Source organism: Natator depressus, chromosome 10, assembly GCF_965152275.1.
Source record: "Natator depressus isolate rNatDep1 chromosome 10, rNatDep2.hap1, whole genome shotgun sequence".
Lineage (NCBI taxonomy): Eukaryota > Metazoa > Chordata > Testudines > Cheloniidae > Natator > Natator depressus.
In genome coordinates this window covers 34,269,301-34,296,657 of record NC_134243.1, presented here as the reverse complement: position 1 = coordinate 34,296,657, position 27,357 = coordinate 34,269,301, and the positions used below count along the sequence as shown (strand labels likewise).

At 45.7% G+C, this 27,357-nt stretch overlaps 1 protein-coding gene across 1 annotated transcript in view; it reads right to left on the bottom strand.

The window, feature by feature from the left end:
* The window catches only part of DNAAF8 (dynein axonemal assembly factor 8), a 154,651-nt gene that overhangs the window by 73,324 nt on the left and 53,970 nt on the right, over positions 1–27,357 (bottom strand). Inside the window, exons 12-13 of the mRNA XM_074965705.1 lie at positions 26,582–26,737; positions 21,053–21,247 (exon numbers count right to left, since the gene is read on the bottom strand). Coding sequence (XP_074821806.1) covers positions 21,053–21,247; positions 26,582–26,737 — 351 coding nt within the window. The remainder of the gene's footprint in view (positions 1–21,052; positions 21,248–26,581; positions 26,738–27,357) is intronic.

Sequence of the window (27,357 nt, the reverse complement as noted above, 5' to 3'; positions counted from 1 at the left end):
TATTAACACTATAAGAGTCATTTGCATGGAAACAGAATTTTGAGGTCAGCTGGTGTTAACAGGCAGAACTCCATAGGGGCAGATCCCAGCTGTTGTGAATTGGCATGGCTCTGTTGAAGTCAATGGTACTACCTCAATTTACACCAATGGAGGATCTGTCCCTTTGTTTCTGCAGCTCACTGTGCACCAGCTTCTGCCTGTGACATCACACTCCTTTGCTGTGGAAAATATGACAGTGATAGAAACAGAAGTGAGAAATCACCAACCTAAGGTAAAAAAAAAAAATGACTCTGGTCCCAAAGGTCTCTGTCAGTTCCTCTGTGCTACGCAGGTAGCAATGCAATGCAGATTAGGCCATGCAGGCTGGGAAACCCCAGAGACCCCAATCCTGAAAATCTCTGGCAGCTGCTCAGAGGTCACTTCACTACTCACCAATCAAATGCAGAAGCAGCAAGGACCTCTCCAGCACATTGCTTCTCCTGTTGCTGTGGCCTTTTTCCCTTGAATGTGTCCTGCCACCCCACTCCTGCTTTTTAAGCTATGACCAGAAGATGGGAAGGTCTCAGTCAGCCCTGGTCTACACTATGGGATTAGGTAGAATTTAGCGACGTTAGGTCGATTTTAAAATGAATCATAGAATCATAGAATATCAAGGTTGGAAGGGACCTCAGGAGGTCATCTAGTCCAACCCCCTGCTCAAAGCAGGACCAATCCCCAACTAAATCATCCCAGCCAGGGCTTTGTCAAGCCTGACCTTAAAAACTTCAAAGGAAGGAGATTCCACCATCTCCCTAGGTAACCCATTCCAGTGCTTCACCACCCTCTTAGTGAAAAAGTTTTTCCTAATATCCAACCTAAACCTCCTCCACTGCAACTTGAGACCATTACTCCTTGTTCTGACATCTGTTACCACTGAGAACATCTAGATCCATCCCCTTTTGAGCCCCCTTTCAGGTAGTTGAAAGCAGCTATCAAATCCCCCCTCATTCTTCTCTTCCGCAGACTAAACAATCCCAGTTCCCTCAGCCTCTTCTCATAAATCATGTGTTCCAGTCCCCTAATCATTTTTGTTGCCCTCCGCTGGACACTTTCCAATTTTTCCACATCCTTCTTGTAGTGTGGGGCCCAAAACTGGACACAGTACTCCAGATGAGGCCTCACCAATGTCGAATAGAGGGGAACGATCACGTCCCTTGAACTACTGGCAATGCCCCTACTTATACAACCCAAAATGCCACTGGCCTTCTTGGCAACAAGGGCACACTGTTGACTCATATCCAGCTTCTCGTCCACTGTAACCCCTAGGTCCTTTTCTGCAGAACTGCTGTCTAGCCATTCGGTCCCTAGTCTGTAGCGGTGCATGGGATTCTTCCGTCCTAAGTGCAGGACTCTGCACTTGTCCTTATTGAACCTCATCAGATTTCTTTTGGCCCAATCCTCTAATTTGTCTAGGTCCTTCTGTATCTTATCCCTACCCTATCCAGAGTATCTACCACTCCTCCCCGTTTAGTGTCATCTGCAGACTTGTTGAGGGTGCAGTCCACGCCATCCTCCAGATCATTAATGAAGGTATTGAACAAAACTGGCCCCAGGACCGACCCTTGGGGCACTTTGCTTGATACCAGCTGCCAACTAGACATGGAGCCATTGTATCCATTGAGCCCGACGATCTAGCCAGCTTTCTATCCACCTTATAGTCCATTCATCCAGCCCATACTTCTTTAGCTTGCTGGCAAGAATCCTGTGGGAGACCGTATCAAAAGCTTTGCTAAAGTCAAGGAATAACACGTCCACTGCTTTCCCCTCATCCACAGAGCCAGTTATTTCATCATAGAATGCAATTAGATTGGTCAGGCATGACTTGCCCTTGGTGAATCCATGCTGACTGTTCCTGATCATTTTCCTCTCCTCTAAGTGCTTCAGAATTGATTCCTTGAGGACCTGCTCCATGATTTTTCCAGGGACTGAGGTGAGGCTGACTGGCCTGTAGTTCCCTGGATCCTCCTTCTTCCCTTTTTAAAAGATGGGCACTACATTAGCCTTTTTCCAGTAGTCTGGGACCTCCCCCGATCGCCATGAGTTTTCAAAGATAATGGCCAATGGCTCTGCAATCACATCTGCCAACTCCTTTAGCACTCTCGGATGGAGCGCATCCAGCCCCATGGACTTGTGCTCGTCTAGCTTTTCTAAATAGTCCCAAACCACTTCTTTCTCCACAGAGGGTTGGTCACCTTCTCCTCATGCTGTGCTGCCCAGTGCAGTAGTCTGGGAGCTGACCTTGTTTGTGAAGACAGAGGCAAAAAAAGCATTGAGTACCTTAGCTTTTTCCACATCCTCTGTCACTAGGTTGCCTCCCTTATTCAGTAAGAGGCCCACACTTTCCTTGACTTTCTTCCTGTTGCTAACATACCTGAAGAAACCCTTCTTGTTACTCTTAACATCTCTTGCTAGCTGCAACTCCAAGTGTAATTTGGCCTTCCTGATTTCACTCCTGCATGCCTGAGCAATGTCTGGTCATTTGTCCAATCTTCCACTTCTTGTAAGCTTCTTTTTTCTGTTTAAGATCAGCAAGGATTTCACTGTTAAGCCAAGCTGGTCACCTGCCATATTTACTATTCTTTCTACACAAAAATAGTAAATATGCGTCGACACAACCAACTATTCTTTCTACACAAGAATAGTAAATATGCATCTACACAACCAACCCCATTCCGTCGACCTAAAGGGCTCTTAAAATCAACTTCTGTACTCCTCCCCGGCGAGGGGAGTAACGCTAAAATTGACCTGGCTAGGTCGAATTTCGGATAGTGCAGATGCAATTCGACGGTATTGGCCTCCGGGAGCTATCCCAGAGTGCGCCAATGTGACCGCTCTGAACAGCACTTTGAACTCCAATGCACTAGCCAGGTACACAGTAAAAGCCCCAGGAAATTTTGAATTTAATTTCCTGTTTGGTCAGCATGGTGAGCTCAGCAGCACAGGTGACCATGCAGTCCCCCCAGAATCGCAAACGAGCTCCAGCATGGACTGAAAGGGAGATACTGGATCTGATTGCTGAACGGGGAGAAGAATCTGTGCAGGCTGAACGCCGATCAAAAAGAAGAAATGCTAATATATATGCCAAAATTGCACAGGGCATGGTGGAGAGAGGCTACAACAGGGACACACAGCAGTGCCGCATGAAAGTTAAGAAGCTCAGGCAAACCTACCAAAAGACAAAGGGGCAAACGGTCGCTCCAGGTCAGATCCCCATACATGCCGCTTCTATGATCAGCTGCATGGCATTCTATGGGGGACCCTATCACTACCCACCACTGTCTATGGACACCTGCAAGGGGAGAGTCTCACGCAACAGGGAGGAGGATTTTGTGGATGAGGAAGAGGAGGAGGAGGAGAATGCGCAGCAGGCAAACAGTGAATCCGTTCTCCTCAGCAGCCAGGACCTTTTCATCACCCTGGAGCCAATACCCTCCCAAGGTGGGATCCCCGACCCTGAAGCCAGAGAAGGCAGCTCTGGTGAGTGCACATTTGTAACTACAGTACAGGGTTTAAAAGCAATAGTGTTTAATGTCTGATTTGCCCTGAAGAATTGGGATGCATTCATGGCCAGTACAGCTACTGGAAAAGTCTGTTAATGTGTCTGGGGATGGAGCGGGAATCCACCAGGGACATTTCCATGAAGCTCTCCTGGAGGCACTCTGAAAGCCTTTGCGGAAGGTTTCTGGGGAGGGCTGCCTTATTTCATCCTCCACAGTAGGACACTTTACCACGCCAAACCAGTAGCAAGTAGTCTGGAATCATTGCAGCACAAAGCATGGCAGTGAATGGTCCTGGGTTTTGGTCGCATTCAAGCAACATTCGGTCTTTATCTTTCTGAGTTAGCCTCAGGAGAATGATATCATTCATGGTCACCTGGTTGAATTAGGGGAATTTTTGTAAGGGAACAGTAAAAGGACCCCATTCATGCTGCGTTGTTTGCACTTGGCTAAAAGAGATCATCCCGGAGAATAGCCACGCAGCGGTGGGAGGGGTGAAGGGATCATCCCAGAGAATAGCCATGCGGTAGGGGGAGGGGTGAAGCAATCATCCCAGAGAATAGCCATGAGGTGGGGTGGGGGAAGGTGTGTGCTGCACATCCACCTGAAAACCGCAGCCCCTCCTTTTAAATGTGAAACCCAACCAGCATTGCTTGCTATGGGAAAGGATGGCGCTGCCGTTTGAAACTATTCCCACGTTATGAAGGCAGAAGAAGCCAACCCCGGGTACCAAAAGGCTTATCATGGCGTACCAAAAGGCTTACCATGACTACCTGGAAACCAAATTCTGTTGCTCAGCCGTGTGTGATGTGTCACCATACTGGCAGGCACTCAATATAAAAGGCAAAATACGACCTTGTACCTAAAGCACATGTGCTGTCTGCTGTGAATTGCTTGATTCACTGTGAAAGAATCTCCCTTTTGTTCTCCGAAATGTATCATCTTAAATTTTACTCTCTCTTTTTATCTCCCCCCAGGTGCAAATGTTTCTATGCTCCCCCTATCATCTCCATCCCTGAGGTTATCGCAGATTAGAAGGCGAAAAAAACGCACTCACGATGTCATGTTTTTCAAGCTCATGCAGTCCTCCCGCACTGATAGGGCACAGCTTAATGCATGGAGGCAGAGGCCAGGAAAGCATTAAGTGAGCACGAAGAGCAGAGGCAGGAGGTAATGCTGAGGCTAATGGGGGAGCAAATGGACATGATGAAGCATCTGTTGGAGCTGCAGGAAAGCCAACAGGAGCATAGACTCCCGCTGTATCCATTGTATAACTGCCTGCCCTCCTCCCCAAGTTCCTATCCTCCTCACCAGATGCCCAAGAACGTGGGGGGAGGCTCCAAGCACCCAGCCACTCCACTCCAGAGGATGGCCAAGCAACAGAAGGCTGTCATTCCAACAGTTTTGATTTGTAGTGTGGCTACAATGAGCAATGTGGCCTTGTCCTTCCCTCCTCCCACACCCCACCCCACCCAGGCTACCTTGTCAGTTATCTCACTTTTTTTTAATTAATAAAGAAAGAATGCATGGTTTCAAAACAATAGTTACTTTATTTCCTTTGCCAGCTGTGAGCGACGCGGGGAGGGTGGTTGGCTTATAAGGAATTAAGATCAACAAAGGGGGCGGGTTGCAGCAAGGAGAAACACACACAGCTGTCACACCAAAGCCTGGCCAGTCATGAAACTGGTTTACAAAGCCCCTCTGAGCACCTAACTGTGCTCTTCTAATTGTCCTGGTGTCTGGCTGCTCAAAATCGGCTGCCAGGTGATTTGCCTCAACCTCCCACCCTGCCATAAACATCTTCCCCTTACTCTCACAGATATTATGGAGCACACAGCAAGCAGCAATAACAATGGGAATGTTGGTTGTGCTGAGGTCTAACCTAGTCAGCAAACAGCGCCAGCGAGCTTTTAAACGTCCAAAGGCACATTCTACCACCATTCTGTACTTGCTCAGCCAAAAGTTGAACTGCTCCTTACTACTGTCCAGGCTGCCTGTGTACGGCTTCATGAGCCACGGGAGCAAGGGGTAGGCTGGGTCCCCAAGGATAACTATTGGCATTTCAACATCCCCAATGGTTATTTTCTGGTCTGGAAAGTAAGTCCCTTGCTGCAGCTGTTCATACAGACCAGAGTTCCTGAAGATGCGAGTGTCATGTACCTTTCCCGGCCATCCCATGTTGATGTTGGTGAAATGTCCCTTGTGATCCACCAGTGCTTGCAGCACCATTGAAAAGTACCCCTTGCGGTTTATATACTGGTTGGCAAGGTGGCCCGGTGCCAGGATAGGGATATGTGTTCCGTCTATTGCCCCACCACAGTTAGGGAACCCCATTGCAGCAAAGCCATCCACTATGACCTGCACATTTTCCAGAGTCACTACCCTTGATAGGAGAACGTCAGCGATTGCATTGGCTACTTGGATCACAGCAGTCCCTACAATAGACTTGCCCACTCCAAATTGATTCCCGACTGACCAGAAGCAGTCAGGCGTTGCAAGCTTCCACAGGGCTATCGCTACTCGCTTCTCAACTGTCAGGGCAGCTCTCATCTTGGTATTCCTGCGCTTCAGGGCGGGGGAAAGCAACTCACAAAGTTCAAGGAAAGTGGCCTTACACATGTGAAAGTTTCACAGCCACTGTGAATCATCCCATACCTGCCACACGATGTAGTCCCACCAGTCTGTGCTTGTTTGCCGGGCCCAGAATCGGCGTTCCATTGTATCAACCAGCCTCACTGGCGCCATGATGTCCCAATTGCTACAGCCCGTGCTTTCAGGAATGTCTGTGTTCATGTCCTCATCACAATCATCCTCGTGCTGGTGTCTGTTAGCCCAGTTCTGCACATACTCCAGGATAATGCGTGAGGCGTTTACAATGCTCACAACAGCAGCGGTGAGCTGAGCGGGTTCCATGCTTGCCATGGTATGGCGTCTGCACGGGTAACCCAGGAAAAAAGGCACAAAACGATTGTCTGCCATTGCTTTCACGGAGGCGGGAGGGCAACTGACAACGTGTACCCAAAACCACCCTCAACAATGTTTTTGCCCCATCAGGCATTGGGAGCTTAACCCAGAATTCCAATGGGCAGCGGAGACTGCGGGAACTATGGGATAGCTACCCACAGTGCACCACTCCATGAGTCGATGCTAGCCATGGAATTGGCGGCTGTGATTGCAGAGCCCTTGGCCATTATCTTTGAAAACTCATGGCGAACGGGGGAAGTCCCGGATGACTGGAAAAAGGCTAATGTAGTGCCATCTTTAAAAAAGGGAAGAAGGAGGATCCTGGGAACTACAGGCCAGTCAGCCTCACCTCAGTCCCTGGAAAAATCATGGAGCAGGTCCTCAAAGAATCAATCCTGAAGCACTTACATGAGAGGAAAGTGATCAGGAACAGTCAGCATGGGTTCACCAAGGGAAGGTCATGCCTGACTAATCTAATCGCCTTTTATGATGAGATTACTGGTTCTGTGGATGAAGGGAAAGCAGTGGATGTATTGTTTCTTGACTTTAGCAAAGCTTTTGACACGGTCTCCCACAGTATTCTTGTCAGCAAGTTAAGGAAGTATGGGCTGGATGAATGCACCATAAGGTGGGTAGAAAGCTGGCTAGATTGTCGGGCTCAACGGGTAGTGATCAATGGCTCCATGTCTAGTTGGCAGCCGGTGTCAAGTGGTGTGCCCCAGGGGTCGGTCCTGGGGCCGGTTTTGTTCAATATCTTCATAAATGATCTGGAGGATGGTGTGGATTGCACTCTCAGCAAATTTGCGGATGATACTAAACTGGGAGGAGTGGTAGATACGCTGGAGGGGAGGGATAGGATACAGAAGGACCTAGACAAATTGGAGGATTGGGCCAAAAGAAATCTGATGAGGTTCAATAAGGATAAGTGCAGGGTCCTGCACTTAGGATGGAAGAATCCAATGCACCGCTACAGACTAGGGACCGAATGGCTAGGCAGCAGTTCTGCGGAAAAGGACCTAGGGGTGACAGTGGACGAGAAGCTGGATATGAGTCAACAGTGTGCCCTTGTTGCCAAGAAGGCCAATGGCATTTTGGGATGTATAAGTAGGGGCATAGCGAGCAGATCGAGGGACGTGATCGTTCCCCTCTATTCGACACTGGTGAGGCCTCATCTGGAGTACTGTGTCCAGTTTTGGGCCCCACACTACAAGAAGGATGTGGATAAATTGGAGAGAGTCCAGCGAAGGGCAACAAAAATGATTAGGGGTCTAGAGCACATGACTTATGAAGAGAGGCTGAGGGAGCTGGGATTGTTTAGTCTGCGGAAGAGAAGAATGAGGGGGGATTTGATAGCTGCTTTCAACTACCTGAAAGGGGGTTCCAAAGAGGATGGCTCTAGACTGTTCTCAATGGTAGCAGATGACAGAACAAGGAGTAATGGTCTCAAGTTGCAATGGGGGAGGTTTAGATTGGATATTAGGAAAAACTTTTTCACTAAGAGGGTGGTGAAACACTGGAATGCGTTACCTAGGGAGGTGGTAGAATCTCCTTCCTTAGAGGTTTTTAAGGTCAGGCTTGACAAAGCCCTGGCTGGGATGATTTAACTGGGAATTGGTCCTGCTTCGAGCAGGGGGTTGGACTAGATGACCTTCTGGGGTCCCTTCCAACCCTGATATTCTATGATTCTATGATTCTATGATATGAGGACACACTCCACCGACTTAATGCACTTAATGGGGACATACACAATCGACTATATAAAATTGATTTGTAAAAATCGACTTCTATAAAATCAACCTAATTTTGTAGTGTAGACGTACCCTCAGCAGCCCTTGGGCAGGGCACCCATCTGGTGGCACAGTCACAGGAATGTGGATGTGCTGCAGCACCTGTGGGTAGTTGTGTCTGGGTGATCACACCGCTCCCTCAATCACTTGTGGGCACTCCGTAGCACGTGAGCCAAGTGTCTCTCAGAGAGAGACCTTACCAGCACCGTTTTCAAACTGGAGACCCCAGCTCTCTCCTTCTGCTGTTCACGATGTTCAAACAATGCTGTTTATTGTAGGAAATCCCTTATTTCCCTCCCTATTTCTTACCGTCCTCATGCCTAAGCCCACAAGATCTATGATGGCCCCACGAGCACTCTTGGTGCTATCACGTAACTGAATACAAACAGGGTGTTACTTGTACACGAGCTGTGGTGTTGCATGCATGCAGGCTGACCCCAGCCCAAAAACTCAATCCCATGAATATTCAAGAAGCTGAAAGAGAAAGAGGGCAAAAATGATCAAAGCAAACTTGATCCAGAATGTGGCGAAATCTCCATGGAAACCTTTATTGCTATTCACACAGCTCTAGTCAGGACACAACCTAACATAGTTTAGGAAACTTGAGGGAAAGGCTGACTCTTGGTTTGCCCCATTGTAGGAGTTTGAGTGTCAATCTCCATTTCCCATTTCTTACATTATTTCACTATCTTTTTGTTACTTAAATCAAATGAGCCAAGCTGTCAAGGTTCCTCCCCCACTCTGAACTCTAGGGTACAGATGTGGGGACCTGCATGAAAACCTCCTAAGCTTACTTTCACCATCTTAGGTTAAAACTTCCCCGAGGTACAAATTAATTTTATCCTTCGTCCCTGGATCTCCACTGCCACCACCAAACTCTAACTGGGTTTACTGGGAAACGTAGTTTGGACACATCTTTCCCCCCAAAATCCTCCCAACCCTTGCACCCCACTTCCTGGGGAAGGTTTGGTAAAAATCCTCACCAATTTGCATAGGTGACCACAGACCCAAACCCTTGGATCTGAGAACAATGAAAAAGCATTCAGTTTTCTTACAAGAAGACTTTTAATAGAAGTAAAGAAATCACCTCTGTAAAATCAGGATGGTAGATACCTTACAGGGTAATTAGATTCAAAACATAGAGAATCCCTCTAGGCAAAACCTTAAGTTACAAAAAGGACACACAGACAGGAATAGTCATTCTATTCAGCACAGTTCTTTTCTCAGCCATTTAAAGAAATCATAATCTAACACATATCTAGCTAGATTACTTACTCAAGTTCTAAGACTCCATTCCTGGTCCTTCCCCGGCAAAAGCAGCATACAGAGAGACACAGACCCTTTGTTTCTCTCCCTCCTCCCAGCTTTTGAAAGTATCTTGTCTCCTCATTGGTCATTTTGGTCAGGTGCCAGCGAGGTTACTTTTAGCTTCTTAACCCTTTACAGGTTAGAGGATTTTTCCTCTGGCCAGGAGGGATTTTAAAGGGGTTTACCCTTCCCTTTATATTTATGACACAAGCCCTGTCTCATTGACACCTCTGCAGCCTCAAGTATAGTAAGAAATTGTATGGTGGTAAATAAGGGCAGAATTCAGTTGAGATTACCTATTTCCCATTCACTATAAGTGACACTAATCTCAGTAACATCAGGCTCAAGCCTATTGATTTCAGTGAAGTAACTCCTGCTACTGGAATAATAATCTGACCCAAAGACCCTCTCATTGATTGTGCAGGAAGGGAATGAATTACAAATTATGGGCCATTTTAAATTGCAGTGACTGTGACTACAAAGGTACACACCTGCAAATAGGCCCTAGACTTCTTAGGTTTTGAAAATCAGGCCATTTATATATTTATCAGCCACATTGCTAGCTAGCAAATAAAGAAGTGATGTCTAATGGACGTCATGGAATCAGAAGCCTCTATACATTGTACCCATGATATGTCAGATTGTATTGTCTGGCAGTTATCCCAAATATGATATTCACAGAGTCATAGAAAGTGGAGGTAGGAAGTCCTATTGGTTGATCTAGTCGACCCCTCTCCTCACGGGTCAATGCCCCACTGGTGCCTACAATATATTAGCTAGTGTTTAGACCAGTCTAGTTTTAAATGTCCGAGAAGAGGGGACCTCCAGCACTTCCCTCTTTCAGCATGCATTGTATAGAAATCTAGCCACATATTTAGGGGAGAATCATGTAAACACAGATGGATAAAATTCTTGGATGAGCCTTGCTTTGGTACATAATGTACTATCCCCTGTTGGGTAGCTGAGTGATCCCACTGTTATCAGGAACTATGAATAATGTCAAAATCATTCAGGGCCCAGGGAAGCCCATTTATTTCTAATCTTTTCTGCCGCTCCTTTTCAGCATGAGTCAGTGCTGGCCAGCTGGATGCATGTTGGCGCACAAGAGGAGTGACATTTTCATTTCTCTTGACCCAGGCCCTGTTCCCAGGCCTCTCCAAAAGAACTTGTTTCAATAGGGAAGTTCAGTCTCCTGTGATCACCTTCCGGGCTCTAAATATAAACTCTGCCTTATCCTCTATTTTCTATCCATGTCTCTTTTCACACATCCCCCCAAACCCCTGCTCTGCCAGTGATGCCTCCTTGCCAGGGATGGTTGAAAATGTTCCATCAAAACTATTTTTGATGGAGAACTGGGTTTCTGGCAAAATGATTTTTTTCACAAAAAGTGGCTGCTTTCCATGGAAATGTTTTATTTTTCTTTGAAAACCAAACACTTGAAAACCAAAATATTTCTATTTGGACATAATGCTGCAGTCCCACATGGGAGTTCTCGTTCAATTGCCTCATGTCCCCATTCTCCTCTAAGGGCTGGGCTCCCTGGCCTGACCACATCTCCCATGATGTACCCCTTCCCATCTCCAAGAGGGGAGATCATGGTACATCATGGAAGCTCCACACAGCCAAGCTAAAGGTTCAAAGGACACACAGTATGTGTTAGGATCAAGGGTCAAAGAGAAGTGATGGATAAAGGGGTATAAGTGACATGCCAGTAAGGGAGCGTAACATACACTGAGAGAGAGGCAGGAAGGAGGTGTAAGTTATATCAGCTTAGCCTCAGGACCTGATTTTCTTCTCACTTCCTCCACTGAAATGATCAGTGTTGCACCAGTGGAACAGTGGCGTGAGACCAGAATCAGGCCCAGAGGCCGCATTAAACCAGCTTACACATCATGACTGAAAGCCCCCCTGTTATCTTCAGGGAAAGTGGGAGAGAATCTCTGCCTACGTTCTAGCCACTTTGCAGCACTCAGAGGGTGTAAAGTGGAGGAAGCTGGCCTTCAATGGCTGCTGAGAATTCCCCTAGTAGGAGAGCTCTCTGCTGGCACAAGGCAGCATAATCAGCTCCTATGCCAACTGCCCCCAGCACCCTGGCACATAAGGTGTGTCAGAAGTGAAACGGGACATAGTAGAACAATTCTCACTCATTGAACATTTGATAGCTGCTTTCAACTACCTGAAAGGGGGTTCCAAAGAGGATGGATCTCGACTGTTCTCAGTGGTAGCAGATGACAGATCAAGGAGTAATGGTCTTAAGTTGCAGTGTGGGAGGTTTAGGTTGGATATTAGGAAAAACTTTTTCACTAGGAGGGTGGTGAAGCAGTGGAATGCGTTACCTAGGGAGGTGGTGGAATCTCCTTCCTTTGAGGTTTTTAAGGTCAGGCTTGACAAAGCCCTGGCTGGGATGATTTAGTTGGGGAATGGTCCTGCTTTGAGCAGGGGGTTGGACTAGATGACCTCCTGAGGTCCCTTCCAACCCTGAAATTCTATGATTGTATGGTCCCTTGGGGACTATGAGCAACTGACAGAAGTTACAGCAGCCCCAAAGCTGCTCTGACTTATCCTGGGGCTGGAGCAGCCTGATCATCTCCCTGACAGCCCCCTACCAAGCAGACCTTGGCACAGAAAAAATCTGGGCCCATAGCGTTATTCCCAAGAGGACTAGGGTGCCCCGTTCCTACCTGGTGGCATCCTGTGTTTTTCTTTATAACTGTCAAATTTCTTGGTTGTTGTTCAGGAGACATACTCAGATTTCTGTCACCTGAAGGCACTGGAGAAGATTGCTCTATAGCATAGCTGAGACTGAAAACAAACATTACTTTTTCTTAAAGAATCATTAAAAAGCAACCTGGAGCCATTGTTTTGTTTCAGACAAGATTGCAGAGATGAAGCCAGACACAGTTAGGGGAAGAGATTTCACAGCACAACAAAAATGGGTTGCAAAATACAGAGCAGAAACAATGAAAGTAGGAAGGGGAAGCATATTGTACAGGAGCCTGGTTACTCTGGCTGTCGCACAAGAAAACAATGAGCTCTGACATTTCCCTTCTTGAATGCAAGCATATTCTGCACTCATTCCCCACAAGAGCTAAAGAAAAGGTTTGACCATCAAACTATGTCAAGAGAATCTGAAAATAATCTTTATGTAGCAAATAGAATCTACTAGCCTGAGAAATGTTTCCCAGCCAAAGCAGGAAGCCATAGCCGGATTTGCGGGAGGGAACACTAGCTACTTCCTTATCTCATCCCCAAAGCCCTTGGTGCTTCCCAGCATAAGAAACGGAAAGAAACGCTGTTCAAATCCTCCATGAGAAAGTCATTGGCTTTCCTCTCTACCTCCATAGAAGGATTGGGTGCCTCAGAGACTCTCCTAGCTCCTTCGCATGATCCACATTAACTATCTCCACCAGCTCATTTGGCATCTTCAGGTTTAAGCCAAGATGAGTGGCAGGAGCACTGACAAAGGAGCCACCAACCTCAGCTGTGTCAATGCCATTGGCAGTGAAAGCATCAACAGCATTAAAGAAAGTGCCAGGGACACAGGCACTGAAAGCTGGTGCTCAGGCACCAGTTGTGAGACATATTCAAGACCCAAGTCTGATGCAGCACAGCAGGAACTGTTTACAGCAGGGACTTCAGATTTACATGGCAAGGACCCCAGAATTAGGCTGCAAGGACTGTTGATTTGGGGCATTACTGCTAAATGCTCTCCCTTCTCTGCCACCATGTGGTCCAATCCCTTGTGTTATTTATTGTGATACTAAATTCCATTTGTTTTACAGAACTCCCAGAATTTCAATGTGGGGCAGATTTTAGTATTGAAAATGCATGAATGCATTGTGCAATCAGCCTGGGGCAGGTGGAGGTTTGGATGGCTAGGGAGAGGGCAATTAGGGTTTCTATCACGCAGGATGGCGGGGGCGGGAGGGCAGTCCTGGATACTGGCATACACAAGGTACTGGGATGGGTATGTACCTTGCTTTCTCTTCTTCCCACTTTAGGGCAGGGACAGAGGTGATTTTAAGTGTAGGAGGAGGTAGCATTGAATTCCACATTCCTGTCCTCCAGCAAACGTTGACAGCAACTAGATACCCCACTGCACCCTCCTCCTCCCCCAGTATGTACCACCACATCCAGCTATGATGGATAAAAATGTTAACTGGATGGTTCTGCTAACCAATCATCTGTGGAATAGTTAGCCGTGTTCACAGTTAATTTACAGTCATTCGGCTCCAGAGTGAACAAACCACTGTGATGAACTGGATCAATTCACACCTCTCCCAGCTTGTTTCAGGCAAACATCATCATGATAGTTTACATTTGGGTCATATTCCGAAGGTCAGCTTTTCAACCATAAGTTTGTCAATGGCAGAACTCCCACTGACTTCAGTGGGGTCACGATTTCATCATGTTTTTTCACTGTAAACTGAGATTCTGGAGTGTGTTAATGCAGCAACTCATTGTAAGTCTGCAATTAGGCATCCATTTGTACAGCCATATTATCACTGTATACATGGGGTCTGGGGCATCTGAGTTACTGACAGGGGAGTGAGTCAGCCCCAAGTAGATTCAGCACTGGGTGAGTGGTCTGACCAATCAGGTGAAATGTGAGGCATATATAAGCACTGAAGCCAAGGCAATGTAACGAGTTCATCGGGCTTTACAATAGGTGCAGGAATGCCTGGTAGCTGGCCTCTCAGTACCAGCTCAGGAAGAGACTGAATAGCAGGAGGCCTTGACTAATCAAGGACTGGTGAGGTGTTACTGATGCAGGTGAGTAGCACTCCTTGATTAGGATTTTGATCTGTGCTTTGAGAGAGGTGGTGCCTTGGCCTTGCAATCCAGCACCATCCAGGGCAGGCATCAAGCATGCCAATCTCTCAGCATCCTCCAGTGACTCCAGCTGGAACAGGCCGATCACTCTGAAGATGCCGAAGCACTATTGTGGAGGGTCGATCCTGTCAGACATGCATTAAGGCAAAGTCCTAATGCCCAGCTCAGATGCTTGATAACGAAGCCCTTGAAGATTTGGCATCAGGCTTAACAGAAGCTTCAGAGAAGGGCAGCACAGCCCTGAGGCACACACTGGGACCTGAGAGCTCCCAGATCCCACATCCAGCCAAGTCATGGTGCACCCAAGGCATCTCAGGTAACTGTCATATCTATACATGAAGGACCCGATATGTCCACACCTGGGGCGTAGCTTGAAGCCACTAGACTGTTTCTCAGACTGTGTGAAAAGAAGAGAGAAAGAGAGAGCACAGGCAGCAGTAAAAGATTAATAAAACATCTGAAGAGCTGTGAGGCGCTGAGCCCAGACCACATTACTTAATGCAATTTTTATTTATTTGTTTGACAGAAAACAGTTAGAGGTAGCAGCTCTGCAGCCAAGAACCTAATGAGAATCAGATGAAGATGTCAGTGAAGATGATTAAACGCTGATGTGATGGTAGCAGCAGTTGTGCAAGGAAGCTCCTCCATCAGGCCAGTCCTTGCTTACAGACAGCCCCCCAACCTGAAGCAAATACTCACCAGCAACTACACACCACACAACAAAAACACTAACCCAGGAACCAAACCCTGCAACAAACCCCAGTGCCAACTCTGTCCACATATCTATTCAAGGGACACCATCATAGGACCTAACCACATCAGCCACACTATCAGGAGCTCATTCACCTACACAGACGTGTATATGCCATCATGTGCCAGCAATGCCCCTCTGCCATGTACATTGGCCAAACCGGACAGTCTCTATGCAAAAGAATAAATGGACACAAATCTAACATCAAAAATTATAATTTTCAAAACCCAGTAGGAGAACACTTCAATCTCCCTGGTCACTCAATAACAGACTTAAAAGTGGCAATTCTTCAACAAAAAAACTTCAAAAACAGACTCCAACGAGAAACTGCAGAACTGGAATTAATTTGCAAACTGGACACCATCACATTAGGCCTGAATAAAGACTGGAAGTGGATGGGTCACTACAAAAACTAATATTTCCCTTGCTGATACTCACACCTTCTTGTCAACTGTTTGAAATGGGCCACTTTGATTACACTGAATTCATTAACACTACAAAAGTGATTTTTCCTCCCTTCTTGTCAACTGTTGAGAATAACTCACTTCCACCTTAATTGAATTGGCTCATTAGCACTGACCCCCCACTTGGTAAGAGAACTCCCATCTTTTCATATACTGTGTATTGATACCTCTCTACTGTATTTTCCACTCCAGGCATCTGATAAGGTGGGTTTTAGCCCACAAAAACTTATGCACAAATAAATTTGTTAGTCTCTAAGGTGCCACAAGCACTCCTCATTGTTTTCCTCCATCAGCTGTGATGGTAAAAGCTGCTAATAAGAGGCAGGTGCTGTTCACCCTTACCAGAGGTAAGTGCACGGTGCTTGTTGATAAGACAATGTAAGGCATTAAAACTCTACAGCTATGAGATTTGTCAGTCACATGCTAAGAGCAGAGATTCAGGAGTGGGGAGATATTATAACGCATATATTTTGGAGAAGAGAATGAACATCACTTCTATAAGGCATTGCAAAACTCTAAAAGTTCTTGTCAGCTGTGTCATATAAATGCTGTTATTCAAATATCCCATTAATATATTCTCTGGGAAAGAGCTTCTTAAATTTTAATCAGAGAACAGCCCCAGGAGGTCATTCTGCTGATGCAAGATACTTCCCCATCATACATTTTCTTGCGCTTTCTCTAGTCTTGTTTTAAATGTCCCAAGTGATGGGGGATTTTAACCTCTTCCCTTGGGAGACTAAAGCCTAATTGATTGAATTCAGAATGTTCAGACCGAGAAATTCCCAAGTGGCTCCCCATTCTTCATGATCTTTACAGACTATATTCCTGTAACATGAAGCACACTCTGGTATCAACTGTATTGGACTGATATATTTTGTTGCAGCTAGAAGTTTATACCTATCATTAAACCAGAATGATCACATCTGTGAAAACTCAGACTCTGCTTTGGTCTTTTGTATGTATGGGAGTAGATCTCTTATGTGGCATGTTGTTCACAAATTCTGGAGGCAGGTTGTTTTCTAGGGGGCTGTATCTGTATATTAACAGAGTGAAGAAATACTTCAGCAATGAATTTTGTATGCCTTCGGTGATATGCCTTCAGTCTTCATATAGCCACCAAGTGCTCTTGTTACCCCATATTGTGCTGTGTTGTTATTTTTTGACAACACTCATCCTCAGCTTCAGTGGAGTTACACCCAGGAGAATTTGGACTGGGCCCAAAACTCCAATCACGGTCAATGGGAGTCTTGCCTCAGTAAAAAGTAAGGAACTCAGGATGGGCCCATTATTAATCAGAACTATCCCATGAAAAAGGAAAACAAGCCTTCACTTGTTGGTGGAAGTCAGCTGGGAACTAGCTAATTTACAGGGCTATGGCGGAGCTACTGGAGGATTCCACTATGGGCAAGTAAAGCAGAGCCAGTGCTTCACAGCTGAGCAAGTTCTGATCCACCTTCCCCAAGCAGGAGCCCCCATTCTCTCTTGGCATTTGCTCCAGATATAATCCACTTCCCTGATTCCCCCAGCAGGCTGGGAACTAGCACAGACTGGGAGCCCAGGGTGACTCTGTGCAGAGTGGCCAAGAAAAAGCAGGCAAGGACCATGAGACTGCCTGCCCACTTGTGCTCAGAGCACTGCTGGAGGTACTAAGGAGGTAAGTCTTGTTCACTTGGAACTAAGGAACAGGAGAGGGGAAGGAGGTTATCAGGACAAATACAGAGCATCCCAAGGGTTAATATGAAGATGCAGTTAGTTGTATTTTATATTAAAATGAAGCAATCCCCTTTTTGCTGACATGGAACACTAATTGCAAACCTCCACAAGGATTATGTCACTCCTAACCTAACCTGGGGTTTTAATGATCCCCTTGTGAAATTGCTCTGGATATCCAAAATGAAATACTGCAGATCGATATAAAGTATGTATAGCATTAATAACAGAGACTTTCAAAGTAAGGCACCAAAGGCAAAATGATCTATTTTGGGACTCAGAATCTGCTGAGAAACTACTGGACCAACTGACTGAAAACTAAATGTTCTCTCTCTCTCTCTCTGACAAAGAATCTGTATAAAGATTAATGCTACTGACCGGTTACCCGCTGTGCACAGAACAAGGCTGGACTAAGGCATCCTATTACATTTTTTATCCCATTTTCCTCTCTCCCCACTCCTGTCCACTTGTTTGTTTCATCGATCTTTTTGCATCTTGTCTTTTAGACTGTAAGGTCTCTGGGACAGAGCTCTGTATTTATTAACCATGTGTCCAATGCTCTGCACTATGGGGTGCCAATCTAGTTAGGACTCTGGTCCCCACTGTGATATCTGTGATAAATAATAATGATCACTGGTGCTACACCAGAGTTTTCAAGCTGACAGGCCTGATTAAAGCTAACACTGAATTTCACATGTAAAACCGATATGGTGCTGGCTTTTAGTAACTCTGGGACAGATTGTCCCCTAGTGTCAATCAGCATGACTCCACTATAGTCAATAGCACCAGTCCCCATCAGCTGAGAATCTGGCCGATTCTAGCTTGCTTAGAGAGATCAGAATTTTAACCGAAAGCTTCATGTTTTAAAAGTGGGTTGACCTGGTTAAAGGGCCATGATGTGATGTGGCCTTCACATAATTAAGGGAGTGATCCCAGGAGGTGCTCAACAGCTGAAATTGAGGGGGAAATCTGGCCTTTTATCTAACTTAATTTCTTCTAAGCAGGCGAGGCTGAGATAGATCCCTCACACAGAAAATGGGTTTGCTGCCTGGCTGTTCAATTTCTAATGATTTATAATTCCCCTAATAAGGGACAGACATAAAAGCTCTCCCTGATTTAAATAAGGCCTTATTCTGTGCCTTACAAATAAGCACCAGATTTATCTTGTACAATATACTGGGTAACTTTTCAGCACTTGCCAGTACTTGAAGCCACGTTGGCTGCACATCAATGAGAGAGAAGCTGCCTTTTCAGTCAAGGAGGTGGAACATCATAGAGGCAAAACTGTAAGTGCTATGTTAGTGCCTACCTCTTCCTTGTATTGACTGGTGTTGGGTAACTATTAACCCCTGATTAGAATTATATAAGAGGTGTTGTACTGCATCAGTTTCAAAGGAATCGGCTCAGTCGTGAAACAACACTGCAGTGTCCACTGTTTCCTGGGATTGTGTATCTGTGCTTATATTGGCCTGGAAATTATGGGAAAACAACACGACTGACAGATGCTGCTGATGCTATGAGAAGGCAATGAGTGGGACACAGCCTGAGCAGCAACGGCTGAATGCATTATATCTGGGAAGGGAAGAAGAAGCACGTTCGCTGGTGGTCCTTGCTAGACCTTCAGGAAAAAGACCATTGCCGCCAATGCAGCCACCTGGTTGTTTACCAATCTGTAAGCATCATGGCTTTACCTCTCCACAGCATAGCATCCTCTGTGGGGATGAGCAGTGCTGGGAGCCCCTGGAACTCAGGAAATGCAGGTAGCCACATTCTGACTGCCTCTTGCAGGGAAATGCTAGGAGAACAAGAGGCTTAGCACATTTGTCCTGTAGCAATCATAATTTGTCCCAGAGAACTGTTTCTGTGAATGCAGCTATGACCATTCACAATTAGATAGAATGGGCCAGTCCTATATAATGTCCAAGGTCCCTCAAAGAAACAGACATCTCCATTAAACCAGAAACACATGAACTCTTCTAGCATTTCATTCATTTGAGCAGATATTATGGAAGACATGTACATCCTGACAACAGTGAAAGGTTAATCTTTATGCTTCCTATGGATCATTAGACATGCCCATGTTTGCTACAAGGTTAATGCCTTCCCAGGCTTAGTTTAGTCTGATAAGGGCTTCATCCTAAGAGGTGCTGAGCGCTCATAATCCTCATTGACTGAAGGATAGGATGGGCAGGGACGCAAACCCATGCTCTAAAGTGTCCCTAGCCTGTTTGCCAGATGCTGGGAATAGGTGTGTGACAGTTTCAGTCACAGAGACCCCCTTGGGACTGTCACCTGATGTGCTGAAATTACCTCTGAGCCCATTTTCCCTGCCAGCTTGGGACTCCAGAACCCTGCCTTGTTGAGCCAGACACGCTAGCCTGCTGCAACACAGACTCAGGGTCTAGGCCTCGCCCCCAAAGCTGCAGACTTTAACCAAAAACAGCTCAGCAGGTTACCTCTCCAGCACCCAGACACCCAGTTCCTAATGGGATCCAAACCCCAAATAAATCCGTTTTACTCTGTATAAAGCTTATACAGGGTAAATTCATAAATTGTCTGCCCTCTATAATACTGATAGAGAGATATACACAGCTGTTTGCTCCCCCCAGGTATTAATCACTTACTCTGGGTTTATTAATAAACAAAAGTGATTGTATTAAGTAAAATAAAAAGTAGGATTTAAGTGGTTTCAAGTAATAACAGACAGAACAAAGTAACCCAGCAAAATAAAGCAAAATCACGCAAGTCTAAGCCTAATACATTAAGAAACTGATTACATGTAATATCTCACCCCTAAAGATGTTCCCTTAAGCTTCTTTCATAGACTCCTTCCTAGTCTGGGCCCAATCCTTTCCCCTGGTACAGTCCTTGTTAGTTCCAGCAGACATCTCAGGTGGTAAGCAGGGGTTTTCTCATGACTGGCCTCCTTTTGTCCTGCTCCACCCCCTTTTACAGCTTTGGTACAAGGTGGGAATCTTTTGTCTCTCTGGGATCCCACCCCTCCTTCTAAATGGAAAAGTACCAGATTTAAGATGGCCTTCATTATTAGGTGACATGGCCACATGTCACTGTAAGACCCCTAGTCTCCATTCTTCCTGGGCTGGCCCACAAGACACAGGAAGGTTTGCACGTAAACAGAGCCCTTTACAGTTCATTGATTCTGAAGCACCCTTAATGGCTTCCACTTAATATGTTTACATCAGTAATACAAGTTTATATCTTATTCTCCTGACTCCAGACATAGGAATAATACATGCAAACAAATAGGATGGACACACTCAGTAGATTATAAGCTTTGTAACGATACCTTACAAGAGGCCTTTTGCATAAAGCATATTCCAGTTACACCATATTCACATTCATAAGCATATTTTCATAAAGCATATGGAGTGCAATGTCACAAGGTGACAGGGGATGGATAACTTGATGATTACCTGTTCTGTTCATTCCCTCTGAATCACCTGGCATTGGCCACTGTTGGCAGACAGGATCCTGGGCTAGATGGACCATTGGTCTGACCCAGTATGGCTGTTCTTATGTTCTTACTGTAATGGGAGTTATGAGTACTAAGAGGGCTTAGGATCAGGCCCTAAGTCCTTACCTAGACCATAGGAAAAGATTCCTAATGGATGAAGGCCAACACCTGTTACTGGCCCTAGTCATGGTAGAACATAGAAACACACAGTTCATAGACAGTACCTTAGGGTCAGGGTTAAGAGCGGTGATGCAGTTGAGTCGTACAGCAGGAATCTCCGGAAGGAGTGGATATAGTTGGTTCTGGAGGCGACTGGTCAGTTCTCTGCTCCACCAGATAACATTTGGAAGCCATGTATGGGAGAGGTACGTAGAGATCTGCTGGTAAAAAATGGATGTTCCTCGAAGAGCTTCCTTAGCCTACAAACAGTGACATTTGATTAAACGCCCGGCCTTCAAGTTAACAGCGCACTGCAAGACAGCAGCACATATTATTTACAAGAAGCTTTTTATACACATGTTGCATGACTGGAGTTAAATGGGAGATGGAGAAGAGAATTTACCACAGTTCCCAATGCAGACCAGCAGTTATACTTCCAGCTTTGCCACTGATCCTTGGCTGGCTATCTTCCCCTCTCCTGTCAAACCCACCAGCAGCACAACCCCTTCCCTATTTTAATGATGAAACACTTGCCCAGCATTTTCTCTCATTCAGCTCTCTAAGCCCTACCCAGCCTTGCATATAACTACAGTACAACTAAACAGGAGGCAGGCAGTCTGGGGACTAGCACGGAGGTGAGACCCTAAATCCATCACTAAGGTAGAGAGGAGGTTGCTAGCTGCAGTTGAAGGGGGATGAAGAGGGCACAGGCAGGCACAGACAAGTTCTTCATCTGCTGAAGTGGTATGGACGCCCAAAAGGCTGGGAGCCCTGTGTGATGGATAGCATGTCTCAGTTATTTTATATCTGGACTTTACAGCCAATTGAAGTTGTTAAGGCCAATGCTGCTCTCCATAATAAAGCTTTATGGCTAAGCCAGCTAATCATTTCAGTAGTTCTGGCCAAGGGGCAATGCTATGAATCTCATCAGCGTTCTACAACCAAAGGTGACCAGTAACTTTCTTTTGGCTAGGGGACGTTCCACTTGTTCTGCAGCCCAGGGGATGACTGTATTATATAAATCTTTGTGAAGGATCACTGCTTTTAATTATAACCAGATTCTGCCTTTCTGAAGCTGGGGGTGTGGGGGAAACTATTTCATTAAGGGGACCATAAATCAGTCTAATGCTGTATAATATTCACTTAAGAAATCTTTCACGGGGCTATTTTACAGGTCTGAACAGTGGTATTCATTTGATTTTTTAATAAGATTGTTATTAAAAACACTGAAACCCAATCTTTGTTCTACACTGTTGGGAAGTTACAGATCTCTTTGGTTTCCTCTCTAAACCCACTTGTCCCTCCAAATTGGTTCAAAACAACTAGGGCAACTAGGGCTGCCAGAGAGAAGACTTTTCCCAAACAGGGGCCAGCCAACAGGGGCCAGCTTGTAAATGATCAGGATTAATAGTTATGCAAAATATCTTCTCTCTAGCATCTGTTCTGGTACCTTCAAACAAAAGCACAAACTGTAAAGGTCTCAGACTCAATCCTCAGCTGATTCAATGACAGAGACTCAATGGAAGTTATTTTCATGCACCACAAAATTGTTTAGTGTTAGCAAGTGTATAGAAAACAATCAGGTTGCTTTATTTAGTGATAGCCTGCCTAACTGAAAACACCGTTTAAATTCTTAAAGAGCATGTGTCATAAAAATCTGATTCCCATCAGACATTCCTCTAAATACATCTTGTTTATCAGGATGCAAAGGTTACAAGAGATAAATGTATCATTCTGACAACTCCAGGACCCTGATCTGTATAGGGAATGGGTAAACTTGTCTCGTTTCAATCACTTGTTTGGAAGGGGGACAGAAACTGGCATTCCAAAAGCTACCAAAGCTGATGACAGAGGGGGATAAATTTTGAAGATTTGCTTGATTTATAGAAATAGATTTAAAAACAAAAGATGCTGTCATGGTTGAGAGATCGAAAGGTTGACCTGCCCAAGACAGCAGTTCCCTCCTTGAGGAGCCTGTTATATTTTTATTCAGAAACCATTAGACCTTGGGCTAGAGAAATAAAATCTGACAACAACAAAAGACATGCCGCTGCCAATGAAATGCCCAGTAAACAGAAAGCAGAAGGCTCAGGGGACTGGAATGGAGAGTGTGTCCTTTCTAGGTTGGTAGTGCCTGAAAAAAACCATTAGCATCCAATGGCCTATGTGAAATGAATAGGACAGGTCAGTCCAGTTCACAGTGGCCAAATGTCCACCTCTCCAGTCTGAGCTAACTACTATTATTATTACACGTGTGGCAGGGCACCACCCTCAAGTACAACCCCTTGGTCTTGCAGGGACTCTCTCTCTCTTGCAGTCTTGCAATTGCAATGATTTACTCCCAGTCCACGACTTAAATCAAGATTCCCCCCCTAGGGGGCTGATTTATTATTTTTCACGGTACAAACCCTTTAGCCCCTCAAGTCTACCCTTCCTCTGGGAGCTGGCTGCTAAGACCAACAAGCCTCCTCGCCTAAGTTCAGGAGTCCCACAGGCCTCCTCCCAGCGCCTATGTTAATAATTCAGTCCTTCCGATCCTGCACTAAGAAAGTTCAGCAGCAGTGATCTTCCTCGTGGGCCTGTGTCTCTGGGAGCACCTCTTCTTCTGAGCCTTTTCTTTCTAGGAACAACCCTCTCAGCTGAACTATGGCAGCCTTTTATCAGGCCAGGTGCTCATTAGTCAATTAGCTGACACCAGCCATCTAGGCAGATAAATACTACAGGTTGGCCAAGATGGGCTTGTTCTCCTTAAAGAAGGCCCCCATAGTTAGACTGGGCCCTGACTCCTCTTAAAGACTACTGTCATCACCACAGCTGGCCTCCCTGTTGGCAATCAAGCCAAAGCGACAAGAAATGCAAGGCCCAATGGGACTTAATGTCCTGCTCAACCTATGAGTGGTCCCACCATGTCACAGCTGGGGAATATTAGCGGACAGGCTGAGGGAAGTTAACACTTGCTCTGTGGACTGAAATAGGTCCTCAGTTTCCAGGACTAGCAATCCACTGCCTTTCAGCACTACATTCATGAAACAATATTAAAAGAAAAAAACATCACAGTCCACTGTGGCTAACGCGATGTGAATCAGATACTACCTTGATGGGCTCAACAGACCAATACATAGACAGACAGACATTTTCTCTTTGGTAACATGTGGGCACTAAGTGTATCTAATAGTTTGCACAGCCAGTCATGTGTCTGTTCGCCATACTAATAAAAGAACTATGGATTACTCAAGCTGAGAACATTAAAATGTCTGGGTGCTAGACTTAAATTTTGACCATGACCTTGTACATTCTTTTGTAGATGATCTAAAAAATTTAACAACTCATATTGTCCTCGAATCTCACAACCAACAAAGTTATTTTCCTGGACAACAGAGTGACCATGAGATTTTGCACACCAAATTAAGCTAAGCCCCAATGACTGATTGCCATTGTTTCCATAAGAAACAACTAGAACGAGGAATGTTAACTGCTGCAAGAGAGGAATATTGTTATCTCATGTTGCCAGGTAAGATATGACACATTAGCACTGCAGCAAGAGACTAGAGCGGAGAGTCTGAACAGTGAAATCTGCCAGCTTTCTCTCCAGCAATAGCTGCGGCTGATAAGGAGAATAATAAAAGAGGCAGCAGTGAGTTGCTTTTGTTTTCATTGTCTCTGCTGCATCTGACATTTTTGAAAGTTTTTAGTGGTTCCCATCAGCTTACATCTCTGACAAGGGAACCAAGAGCCGCTGTACAAGTGTCTGAAGAAAGCAGGAATAACAAAGGCAGTGTTGTAGGGAAGGGCATATGCTGGAGCCTCTGTGATGAGAGGAGACCTCTCACGAGAGGAAACATCAGTTGCACACAGGCCCAGTTTAAGGAACACCATCCAGCTGGCTCATGTGTTCTCCGTTGTGTGTATTAGCTGAACTGGGTACCAATGGCAGTGCATGCAAGCAGGGTGGAAGGATTGTTCCATGATTTATTTCTGTGACTGGAAGCTCTATGCAGCACGTGCAGGCAATGTGGGATAAAATCAACTCCCTTCCCTGACTTCACCAAATGTTCGGAGCAGCCTAGGCCTGTAGCCTGCAAAATACATTCAATTATATGACACCAGATGGGACTTTTGAGTTGGCTCGGTGTTAACTTATTTCGACACTCTGATCAGCTCCATGGCTGAGGTGAACAGATAGTATCAAGGCAAGGGGATGGGGGAGGGGGGGTAAGTCTCTTTACCACCCAATTGCTTGTGTTTCAAAGCATTTATCTTGGATCCAGTGGACCTAAGGCGGAAATCACTGTGATACCCTTAGGCAGTTTAGCAGGCTGCCTTTCCTCACCCACCCAGCTGCTTCTCCCCACAGTGCCCAGGCATCAACAGGAGGGTTTGCTTATTGTCTCTTGTGCAGTGTTTTAATTATGACATTAGTTGTCAGCGTCAATCACATATTTGAAAAGCTTTGCAGCCACAGCTGTCACATTCCAGGCTAGCTTTATGATACTTCATGGGAAATTTAGTCTTCCCTGCTCACAGGCAGCCAGCTCCTCAGCTGTGGATGAGGAGCACTCACTCCATCTGAGCAGTGGAATGGGTTCTAAACCCAGATTTGCACCCCCACCCCCGACCTTTGATCTGGAGGTTGTGATGTGCCAGGCTGGATCTCTGGTGCAAGTTAGAACAGCATGAGGGCTGCTCATGGCCCCAAGGGGTCATTCTGGCAGCCAGGGATTTCCAGGATCCAGCCATCGCCCCTTTTCCCTGGCCACATCAGCAGCCACTAAGTGGGGTTGCACAGAAACTGTGACTGTGGTTCTGTGCCACTCAAGCACCCCCTGTAACTGAGGGATCTGCCACTGGCTAGCTACACCATCTTTAGAGCTGCTTTGTGCCACCGGAGAGCTGCCAGTCCTCCCCAACCTAGCAAAGGGCTACAGTCAGTGCCTCAGCAGTGATTATATACAGAATGTTCATTCAAACGTGGCCTTCAGGAGACGGGTGCACTGGCACACCAAGGAAAAGTGTGTTTCCAAGGTGTTCCTGCTACATCATTCAGTAAGAAAATGGTTAAGAGGACTAGATTACCACCTAATATTGAACTGATCAGGAATGGAAGCCAGGGCTTTGGATTCCAGGTCCTGTGAATTTAACAGCAAGACAATATGCCCTCTTAAGCAACATTTTCACATAGTAAAAATACAAACACAAAACCACCCTGCAAGTTAAACAAGCTTTCCTTCTTTGACTGCTGGATAAAGATTTCTACACTGGGTATTGACAGCCACTGGAGATATATTGGCCAGCTAATGTGCAACAAACAGACAAAAGGTCATTGATGTATGGGGATGTATTCTGAGCTGCAGATTTCAAACTCGGCGCAGGTGAGAAGAGCAGAGTGGGAAATAGAGTAGAGTGTCTGTAAGTCACCTGTCTACTCCCACAATCCTGAGCTGGCAGCCCCTGCTGTGATTTAGAGCAGCCTATGGGCTGTTCTAAACTACACTGGCTCCTAGGCATCTCAGCTGGAGTCAGGATATTCAAATCTGGCTCTTAATAAATACCAGAGCATTTCTGAGTAATGGACATGTCAAAGTGTTGCCACTCACTTTATGCTTCCGGATCTTGGTGCTGTTCTGTGCCAGAGATTCGTCTGCTGGAATTAGGCAAGCGTAGAGTGCCAGCCCATCCTCTTGCCAGACCTGCTGCAGACCCAGCACCTGAAACGGGGCTTTGAGCCCACCTTTCACTTTCAAGGGAGGTACCTGTAAATTCATTTGAACAGATGCTTTCATGTTACACACAGCTGCATGATGGCCTTTTCGGAAAGGGAGTGACAATACCCCTTCATCTGACTTGGCTGCTTTTGAGTGGAGACAGCTTGTGTCTAGCTTGACTAATGGAATAGCTAAGCTTTAGCCAGCAGTAACATTATAAAGGCCAAATTAAATAGGAATAGTAGGTGGTGGTAGGTCATGGGATTTATCTTCCCAGGAAGGACCCCCGTAACCTGAAAACTGTGCACTCAGTCAGCTATGCAAGAGCAAGAGAGACGTGCTGCTTGTATTAGCTCCCTAGCCTAGCAAGAAATGAGAATGGAGAGTCCCTGTCAACACTGTGCTGCAAGCTCTTAGCCCACAGCAGTACTGTACGCTGCCTTTATTAATGATAATGAGATCAATACAATCTCTGCTCAAAATCAATGCCAAGTGATGATGCCATTATAAGGAGCTAGCACAAGGTTCTTTAATAAGCCTTCATATTCCCAAGTAACGATCAGTAATAGCCACAAATGCATCAGTCACTTTCCTGTTTTACTTAGACCAAGGCTGTTTTTTTAAAAAAATAGATTATATTTTTTGTTGCAGAGGGAAGTATTCTATTT